The sequence below is a fragment of the Cyprinodon variegatus genome, unplaced genomic scaffold, assembly GCF_000732505.1.
Source record: "Cyprinodon variegatus isolate N-32 unplaced genomic scaffold, C_variegatus-1.0 Scaffold239, whole genome shotgun sequence".
In the NCBI taxonomy this organism is placed as follows: Eukaryota; Metazoa; Chordata; class Actinopteri; order Cyprinodontiformes; family Cyprinodontidae; genus Cyprinodon; species Cyprinodon variegatus.
This window is the reverse complement of record NW_015150692.1, coordinates 448524-459036: the sequence shown is the minus strand read 5'-3', so window position 1 is coordinate 459036 and position 10513 is coordinate 448524. Positions and strand designations below refer to the sequence as shown.

The window sequence follows — 10513 nt, the reverse complement described above, 5'->3', positions numbered from 1 at the left end:
TTGAAAATTTTAGTATCATGACAACCCTACTGCATACGCCTTATCAATGAGAAACTGGGATATCACCTATAAGATGAACCAGATGGAAGAATGCTTTAGTTCTCCGGTTGAACTTGTGTTTCACTGAAAAAGTAACTTCCTTTATTGTTCAGAAAAATGTTCTTTGGGCTACAACTTCTTTTGCAATAATCTAAAACCAAACTACCACAATTGGTCATAATTAGAGAAGTCCTTAAAACTTACCTTAGTATTGTTGCTTTCACATTCTGTTGGATGAAAACCAAACAATAGGACAGCAAATTAACATTTGATTTAGTTAAAAAAATAAAAAAATTCTAAGAAGGTATAACCGTGTAATTTGTCAGTTACCAGCATAAACGAGAGGTCATCTAATTTCATCTCATCTTCAAGGGTTTTGATTTTTTCCATGAGGTCAGAAATCTCTTCATTTAGGTTTACAAGCCTTAGGTTCATTGCGTCACTCTTAACCTTTGCTTCTTTCCGACATGCATCTATCCGCTCAGCCTCCTCCGCTCGTAAGAACCGGTAAAGTTTCTCGAACTCTCCTCTGATGGCCTTCTCTGTCCGCTGAGCCTGGAGCTGAGGAGTATATTAAGAAGAAAAGAAGAATATGATTTTGTTGCATCAATGTTTTTCTTGTACTGTTGTATTTTTAAAAATTTCATCTTACCTGGATGTAATTAGCCATTTTATCCCACTGCTGTTTTTTCCTCTCAAAAGTTCCACACTTACTTTTTAGATTAAGCAAATTGAGCTGGAATTTAGCCTGTAGAAAGTAACATGTGTTTACATATGATAACCACTGGATGTTTCAAAGCCAATAAAAGCATGTACTGATATTTTTTTCTTTTTTAAATATCTACTTACTCTGCACTCCTCTGCTGCTTCAGTAATGGGAATGCAGTTGTGTTTTTTGTGTGCTTTTGCATCCCGACAAACCAAACAGATGGGTTGTTGGTGATCCTGACAGAATAATTTAAACTTCTCACCGTGCAGGGAACAAAACTCCTTGGACCCAGCCTGCTTGTTCTTCTCCTGTCTCAAGGACTCAGACAGGTTTTTCAAAGCCAGATTTCTTGGTGGCTTAGACATCTGAAATATTTCTTTACAAACCGGACAAGTCCTCTGTGTGCTCTTTCTCCACCACTCCTTAAGACAATGCTGACAGAAGCTGTGACCACACAGCAGCAAAACAGGGTCATCAAATATATCACAGCACACAGGGCAGGTGCAGTCTGCCTCAGACTGCGGGATGTTTGAAGCCATTTTCTTCGTTTCTTTTCTTCTTTAGTTCGTTGATTTGCTCAGGCAGAATCTTTTACTTTTACATTCACTTCAGTCACTTCAACAAGGCTCTTAGAGTTAAAAGTAAACTATTTGAAATAAAACTCACACGACTTACCAGCTACACTTACAACTGCCCGAGTTAATGGATTATCCTCCTATTAGAAAAGTACAGAACCCAGATATTCAAGTTTGTTGCTGACTTCCTGCTATTTTTTCAAGTGGGTGGGAGGAGATGTTTTTTTTTCTTCTACTTCCTCTTCTTGTTTGAGCTTTTTGGCAGGCTGCAAACTAACTATGATTCATTACTGCCACCAACTGAACTGAAGGCTGGTTAAGGGTGTCCTTTTTGAAGTTCTTCTGCCCTTTTAGTAACTTCATACCATTGAGAAGCACCAATATATTCTCCTCCATGATTACAAAATTTGCTCTGAGTGCCTCTTTTGGATTTTCCATATTCATGTTTACCACCTAAACCTGTACACCTTTCAATATTGCAGTTTTATGAGCATATGGCTGACATTTGAAACATCTTCACTTCACTTCTCTGACTTTTGCTCCTCTCACCTTTTCATGAATTTCTTCAGATACTTTTGTTTTAACTGCAATTATCACTCCTTCAATCATTATTTTATTTTTGATCAGGCTGCAATAAACTTTGTTATCTGTGTTGTTGATCCTAAATATTTTACCTTGTTGGGTGCTATTTCTGACGTTATCCAAGAGAGCTTCATTATCTGGCTACCTTTGTGTAAAAGTATAGAGTTTAATATTTTGTTGCTGGACTTTAAGGTCTAGAACCATGTTACCCCCCATTAGTTACATAAGACTTCTTAGTCAGTGTTACCAGGACCAGAACCAAACACCGAGAGGCATACTCTAGTTTCTACAGTCCTGCAGCTCTGAAATCAACTCCTCCAAAAATCTGAAATGTGCAGAAAAGATTAAGTCCCATATACCAGGACTGAGAACATTTCACAGGACAAAAAGTGAAATAATAATTTAGCAGTAACTTTTTCAATGTTCAATCATTAATTTTTTCCTTTAAAAAGCTTTATATATTATGATTACATTTATTATTTATTATCATTGATTCTGTTATCTTTTCCAGTTTTTCTGTGGCTTTCAAGCACCCAGCAAATACATGGCGCAGTAAGAATGAACTTTGCTTGCCGTAGTAATGTAAATGTTGGTGTGTTGCATATCTGAAGTATACAAAGGCAGTTAAATAACACAGCTTTTGCAGTAAAAAGCAACATGTGCCTCAAACATTACTTAAAGGTTGAAATATGCAATAGACAGACCTTTTATCTTCTTTCATTGTCACATCTCAAGCCAAATCTCTTTCTGGGGTATATTTTCCCCATTAAAGTACAGCTCCCTCATACTTGGTTCTCAACAGTGAAATTCACAAGTGATTTGACTTTTGTAGCAAAGGCTATCAAAGGCTAAATGTTTTACCATGAAATCATATGGCCAATCCATGCACAGTATGTGAGTCAAATCTCCACATATTGTGCTATTTTTCTCCAATAAAATTTACTTTATAATTAAGTTTTGATCTTCTTGGTAATAAAAACAGTGCTTTTTAAGATAATTTCTCTTTAAAGTATCATTAGTATTTTAGTGCAAAGGTTGGCTGTCAGAGCAACAGGTTATCTGTAACTGTCACCATGTGAGCTCAGTTTCAAAACTTTTCTTTTTTCTTTCCTCTTTCAGCTTGATGTAATTATTACAGCTGGGAATAGCATGGCAGAGACAGTTGTTTCGTGTGACTGTTTCATTGCTTAAACACTGAATCCATAACTATAAAACATTCAGTGAACATAAAGCCAAGATTTCTGATTGTGGCCACATTCATTCTGCAGTAGTAAAACAGTCCTGGACCACAATTAGGAGAAGACAGCTGGAGGAGAGCTGGAGGCAGTCCTGAGCTGGGATCCAGACTGAGCGCAAAAGCCTTAACGCAGCTGATGGTAAACTAATTCTGCAGCCCTGATATCCCACCCCACCCCTCTCTCACATACAGACTCACAGGCTTCCGCACAAAGTTGGACAGCATCGCTCACAATTTTCTGTGCTTTTCACTTTCCCTCTAAGCTGCTCTCACACTCACTTGATCACAATCTCAATAAGTAAGACATCTGCTCCATCACCTGCCTGTAGGGACAATAGACTGGGAAGAGATTCAACAAAAAGTGTGATATATATCCCTCTGCAGGCTTTTTAAGAAACACACAGAAAACATTTTTCCACTTAACAAAAACCATCCGGGAAATCTCATGGTTCTCCACACACAAAGCTTTGAAATCTGTTTACCCTGTACCTCATTACATTTTGTCCTGTTACAACCTAAAACCTCAATGTATTTACAAAGATTTTGTGTAAAAGACCAACACATAGTACACTGTAAGCAGAACAAAGAAGATGAATAAATGTCCAGCTTGTTAAAAACTCAACTCTAAATGGGTAAACTATACATGTGTTTCTATTAAGGCCTTTTTACACTAAGATTCCTACATTTAATAAAGTCAAAACCATTAGATTCTAAAACACCTTATTAATAAAGAGAGTCAAAGCCACAGTATTAAAGAATGGTTTAGATCAAAGCTTAATCGTGATTAAGCATGGCCTAGTCAAAGTCAGAGCTGATAATTAATGGAAAGACAAATATTCCCCTTCCACTTTAGATGAGCTTCAGCTGCTTCCTCAAAGCTGCAAGAGATCTACCTACTGGAAGCTGTAAACTTAACAGAAATTCATCAACGTTCTCAGTCTAATATGAATATGAATTCATCATATAGAGTTAAAAATAAGGAAATTGTCTTGTTATGACTTGTTTGGGTCATTCTTTATGTGCCGAGTCCATCAGGACTGATTTTTGGAGAAAATTGAATAATAATTACACTAAAGTTTGAGGTTTTAATTTGACAACATTTCAAAAGTTGAAGGAGTTTGAATGCTTTTCCGAAAGACTATAAGCAGACAGTATGCCAAATAAGTGAATAAAGAAAACAGTACATCCTTTTGAGTCGTTGTTTTTTTCAATGTTTGTGCCACCTGTTAAAAAATAAGGGAGACTTAAGTGAATTAATAAAGGACATGTGGCAATGTCTACATGCCAAAGGACCTTGTTTTTCCACCTCTTTATTCAGTGTCATGTCTTGGTTTTAAAGTTACTGGAGCAGCGCCTTTGCAGCAGACCATTATTTGAGTTTACGATGCGTTAAACGTCTCCTTTGTTTCTCTTTTTGGCAGCTTGCTCTGGTAGTTACTAGAGAGGGCAAAGACCTGTAGCGAGCTCATTATCACCAAAGCCTGTGATGGTTTACACATTGCACCTCCTTCCTGATTAATCTATTGTTGAATTTTGCACTCTGGTAAGATCTGAAGTCCAATATTTTCCTGACTTAAACCCCTGTCCACAATAACATCTGGCAAACTCATTTCATATTGCAGGCACAGGAAGAGGTAAGGTATAGATTAACAGTAGTAATAATCATAAATCACATCTGAAATGCTGCCATGTCACATGCCACACTGCTCCACTAATGACCAGGCCCATCTTTCACTGGGTATTTTTATCTGTGTGCCCTGACACTCGACTTTTGGAATCGTCCTCTTGTTTTACGTCGTCAGCACCTCGACCAAGCCTGTGCACAAGTTCTTCACATATCTATAAATACCAGCCAGTTGAACGGTATTTTCTCCCACCCGCCCCCCTCTGCCTGGCAAAAGCAAGGAGCTCAGTGACTTGGCAAACAGATTTTATGCCCTTACGCCACTGATCATCTTGGGGCTTGTTCTGTCCAAACATACAGACCTCTGTTACAACCTCTGAAGAACAGCAGGTTAAAAAAAAAAAATAGCTGCATCTCTTTTTTATAAAACCCATCAAACATTAGAGCTTCTTTATGAACAAGGAAATTAACCTGCTGCTGCACTAATGTGGTCAAAGCATCAACGTATATCAGCTCGCACTTTCAAAAACATGTTAGAGAAATGTACAACACCTGTAAGTGGCTTCTCCGTTCAGAATGTCCTGCCAAGTTTTTTAGGCTTGCTGACATGAGGCACTAGTGACTGCGGGTCACCATCAGCTTCCTGCTATTTTGGGCTCGTCACAGCTTGAGGTTTCAATTTATTCGCCCAGAGTGTGTCAATCAATGAATGGCTGCTTTCAGGCCTGGAGGGGGGATCTGCTGTTGCTTCAGCAGGCTGAACCTTATTCTTCTTGGAGAAGAATCAGATACAAAACCACTCGGCCAACAGATTTCTCTTCACAAGATTTTTTTTTAGGGGTCATCAGATGGAGGCCACTAATGATCTTAGAGATTAATCTAAGAGGTAGGCTTATTGATGCAACCTACTATAATTAAACTTTAGGTCACTTAAAATCAATTACACATACACCTACTATCAAATAAGGTGGTCGGAGTATTAAGGTCTAGAGCAGGGGTAACCAATTAAAAATCAGCGGGTCCGAATAAAGAAAATCATCAACCAGTAAAGGTCCGGAGACATTTTTAATTATAATCCGTTACTTTAAACAGAATTTAACACTGAAATAAAATTTGGTTTTTATGCATCCATGCATACATTGAATTTAAAAAAAATTTAAATAAAAAACATTTTCCCATTTTAAAATCTAAATTGCTTTTGAAGTAGAGAACAGCAATCATTCAGTTTGGTGTATAGAAAATTTCCTGATTCACATATTTTATAAAACACCTTTTCTTTTTTATTGCTTAATGAGAGTGGTGGGCTTTAGGCTGCCCTGCAAGGCTTTAAACTTGGGTTTGAACGCAACAAAGCCATTCTCAAGCACAGGTGCTCATTTGTGAGCCTGGATCCGTATTTATGTTTGATTCTGTTCATGGGGAAAATCCTGCTTCACAGCAGCAGGTTGATCCAAACATACTCAAAATGTGCAAGGTCATCTTTGAGCACACTATTTCACTTCTTTTTTCACTAGTTCACCGCAATTCTTCCTGCAGTCCACGCTTTCTCTGCTTTCTTTTTCCCCTCACCCGGCTTGCCACAGGTTTGCCTGCTGTGTCTAAAAGTGGCTCGCAGAAGTGAACCAGACTGACACAGCTTTTTGGCTGATTTGTATCCCAGACCTCCAGAAGCTCTAACCCTAACCCTTTACCATATTAACAGGAGAAGCAGCGCATATGAAGTTACATAATTTCATCGGACAACATATGGTAATTTATAAATGTTTTAAATCATGTTGGATCTGGATTAGCCCGCAGGTGGGTCCGGATACGGACCCTGGTCTGTTAGTCTGTGACCACTGGTCTAAGGTCACTGAAGCCGCTTTACCACTGAAAATCCAGGTTTTTCAAAAACCTGTTGACAGCTAACAAATGGCATTTGGCTCTTTTCCCATTTTGACTGAAAAGCCAAGTCTGAACCCCTGCTGGCAAGCTGCGTGGCCACTGTCTCTGCATGTGTAATGAAGGCATCACGCTGGTTGAGCTTTGATGATGTCAGTAGTGCTCTTGAAATCAGGGAAGTAAATAATGGAGAGCAGCATGGACGGAAGCCAGAGCGTAGACAGTATTTTTTATTATTTCACTCTTTTGTCCTTCCGAATCCGTCTTACTAGCCCTGCTCCATGTTTATCGAACATAAACAGAGTTGTTTTGGATCAGAACCAACTGCCGCTGTGTGTTGATGTCTGTATGTTGTGCTCAATGGTGTCACATAATGTAGCGGGTCAGCCTGTCTCTGGTGTTCCCAAAGTATGCCGATCAGAGCCGAGGTGATTTTAACGGGAGTCGCTTGTCGAACCATTTGACCTGGGTAGACACGCGTCAGTGAGCTGTTCCCTCTGTCACTAAAAGCCAATTGCTCCTGGGTTCAAATGTTTTTTTTTTGACCAGTGGGAAAGGGGTATCAGTGATTCCAAACCTAAGTCACAACAAATAAGCAACTTGCAGCTACTGGAAGGTTATTCTCTTCTATGTTGAATTTAGGTTTATATTAAAAACAAATTTGAGATTGTGTTAAGTTAGGTTGTTCCTTTCTTGTTCATTTGTCAGTCCTAATAAATCCTGGTTTTGACCAGAGAAAACGTTTTTAAATGCTTTAAAATTCAAAGAAAACATATCTAAATACTCCATAAATAATCTTTACCAAAAAAAAAACTTCACATAAAAAATGTATTTTTAGTTGTTATTTCATGCATCAGTGATTTTCCATCCATTAATGATTACATACTTACATTTTATATAAATAGCAAAAAAAAAGGTAAAACATTTGGATTAAAAACTAATCCTAAATCAGATTATCACCAGTTTATATTTATTTTGTTATATATTTTAAAAAAAGAAATGGATCAATATCTGAACAATGGCCAATGGATTTGGATGTTTTCAACTATCCATTGGCCACATAGAAACTTCAGATAAACCGACATTGTACTTTAAATTTTGCAAGCTGAGTAATAACAGCTGGTTTCTCCAACTGTTTTATGTTTTAGCTTTAGATGTAATTACCCAGAGGTTATCAACTTAGTCTCCTCAGGGGTAAGAGTCTGCATAACGTTCTGAGACAATTTCTAAATGAACATGTGGTTCCCAAAAGGTGAACACATATAAAATGAATGTATCTCTGTACTGTAACTTCAAACAGGAACCACTAATATGGTTATAATGAAAGATGATAGGAAGAACAGGTACAGACAAGCAAAACAATCAATGACTTCTGCATATGAAAATATAGTGTTACTATGACTTACATTATAATAGCCAAGGTCTGAAAGTTATTGACAATACTCTTTTTCTACTTAGACTTTTTGATCTCAAGATTTGATCATTTAATCTGGGTTTTTTTTGTCTCACAAGTTTTAAAGCTATGTTTGGCCATAGAAGTCGCTTTTACATGCCATGTATTTAGACTGTACTGTCTTAGCTCATTACAAAAACATGTAAATATCACATCATGGGATGACTCAGAATTTTTTAGATGACTTAATTTAAAGAACTCAGTCAAGATACTTCGACTCCCTCCACAGTACAAACTGCAACTTGATCAATTTTTTGATTCTTAAATTGTCTTTGGAAGATTTCCTTTCTGGATTTTTTTTCTGACATTTTATTGCTTTGGGTTCTGGTTCTGGTCCTTTAAAAAAAAAAAACATTTTCCTCATACACCCACTGAGACATTGCAGAATCTATAGTAGATTCAATGCTGATAAGCGTGTTGGGTTTTGCTTTAGCAGTATAACAAGCAGAAATATCTTCAAACCATGACACTTTCACCCCCATGCTCCAAAGTTGGTATGAGGTAATTTAGCTGGAATATTTTTTTTATTTTTTTTATTTACAAACATGTCACTTTGTCTCCTGGCCAGAATATTTTATTTTAGACTCATCTTTTCAAAAAGCAAAATTCCCTTTGTGTACACCTTCAATGAAAGGTAAACTTTTACATTCTCTGTTTGAGATTTATGTTAGCAGGAGCCTGTTGGTTCTCTAATGGCAATAGGATATATTTAAATACTTCTATTTTCATCTTGTGGCTATGAATCTTTGAATCCATTACCACAATGATAAGCTCTCAAGTTTAAAGTTAGGCTATATAGACTATAAGTTTTATAGCGTTCTTTCTGAATGCTCCAGGTGACTCTTTTTATCTTACCATAGTTAGAACTCTTTCAACAATAAGGGAGACACTGAACTATATGTCAGTGGTTAAAGAAAACAAACTCCTTTAAAATGCTGAGCAGAAATAAAACATACTGCTATTCCAGTGTCTTATCACACAGTGTTGTTTTATGTTACAAAATCATTTTTATTGTAATTTATATTAAGGTACTTTATTCTTTACTCTTGTTTAAATTGATATTAAATATAATTTTGTTTAAAAAAAAACAACAACATTGGCTTTAGTACTAGGACATCCTAATTTTTCTACATGATTGCATGAACAGAGAATGTAAGTATGTAAAATTCAGAGGGTCCTTCATAACAACAACGCATTTAATCAGGAGATGATTTGGAAATGTGGTCTCAAATATATGTAGGCTTGTTAAGACAAAAAAGCAAAAATATTGATCATAATTTATAACAAACCCTTAAGTTCTTTTTTTTTCTCAATAAGCTCTCCACAACAAGCTTTATTTGGCTTTTGTGAAACATCTATGCTATCAGACAACATGTGATGATCTTTGTTATTTTCTTGTATAGTTTTAGTAACTTTTATGGATTTGTTTTGTATGATTGTTTATTTCTTCAGGGAAAACAGCTCCAGATTTTTCCAGTGTCTCTTTAACATTCATTTTATATGGAAAATGCAATTTCTTCCTTATTTATCTCTCATTTTATTTTCTTCCCCATCTTCAATGTTTTTTAATTAATTCTCCCAATAGTAGAGTACTTATTTAAAATTATGAAGCACGTATAAATGTCACATTTTTAAATAAATACAAAAATGAAGACCCAAGTTCTGACTTTTAATTTATTGAATTTCATTTCAAAAGTGATTTAAATGAATAAAATGACCGCTATGTTAAGAGTGAGGGAAGCTGGACAGGGGGTGCAATTTGTTTTCGCTCAGATAGGATATTTAAAACTTTGAGCACGTCATTTGGACCAAACTATTAATAAGAAGTCCCCCCAGTGCACGCCCCCTCCCTTCTCCCAAACTGAACCCCATTACTCCTTTGGACATTTGCCCCAACGCCGTCCGCATGGCAGCTGGACGCATGCGCAGCTCCTAAATGTCCAATATCCCCTAAACGCGCCTGGTGCGCAAACTTGGACGCCGACTGAAAATAATGTTTTTTCCCCTTGGAAGCGAACTTACCACCGAAAAAGAAGTTAAGAAACCGAGTCAGGGTTTTTCCACGTGTTTAGATTAGTCTGAAATACTTTTTTTTTTCTTTCTGTCTTAGTGCTGGAGTCTTAATGGCCAGCTTTGACTGGGAGCTTTGATCCAGTCAGTGACAGCCTGCAAACAGCAGGGAGAGCTGCTGCGAGCGCATCCCGTTTGTTATGAGCGCCTCCGAGCTGTGAGAGAATAATCTGGGAACTCATTCTGTGCTGGAACACTTTTAACGCAGGTATGTTTGTTTACTGATATAATTTTGACTGTCTTATAGATGTAGGCCTTTATGTGTTTTGCACTTCTGTCATTTTTAAAACATGTCAAAAAAAATTATGTGTGAGCTGTGAATCAAGATCTGACAGTCCTGCTG

At 37.0% G+C, this 10513-nt stretch overlaps 2 protein-coding genes across 12 annotated transcripts in view; one reads left to right on the top strand and one right to left on the bottom strand.

Annotated features, from left to right (window-relative positions):
* Positions 1–1508, bottom strand: part of LOC107089126 (tripartite motif-containing protein 35-like) — a 5543-nt gene extending 4035 nt beyond the window's left edge. The window contains exons 1-4 of the mRNA XM_015381706.1: positions 889–1508; positions 692–787; positions 370–600; positions 244–266 (exon numbers count right to left, since the gene is read on the bottom strand). Of these exons, the coding sequence (XP_015237192.1) occupies positions 244–266; positions 370–600; positions 692–787; positions 889–1287 (749 nt within the window). The 5' untranslated portion in view covers positions 1288–1508. The remainder of the gene's footprint in view (positions 1–243; positions 267–369; positions 601–691; positions 788–888) is intronic.
* An 8524-nt stretch (positions 1509–10032) lies between these two features.
* eya4 (EYA transcriptional coactivator and phosphatase 4) overlaps positions 10033–10513 on the top strand; it is a 55825-nt gene continuing 55344 nt past the window's right edge. For 4 of the 11 annotated variants that reach the window (XR_001481417.1, XM_015381697.1, XM_015381693.1 and 1 more), the window contains exon 1: positions 10036–10378. The gene's annotated coding sequence lies outside the window, so the exon portion shown is untranslated. Of the gene's footprint in view, positions 10379–10513 lie in introns of all 11 variants that reach the window. The other 7 variants (XR_001481415.1, XM_015381694.1, XR_001481416.1 and 4 more) reach the window with 5 other exon arrangements.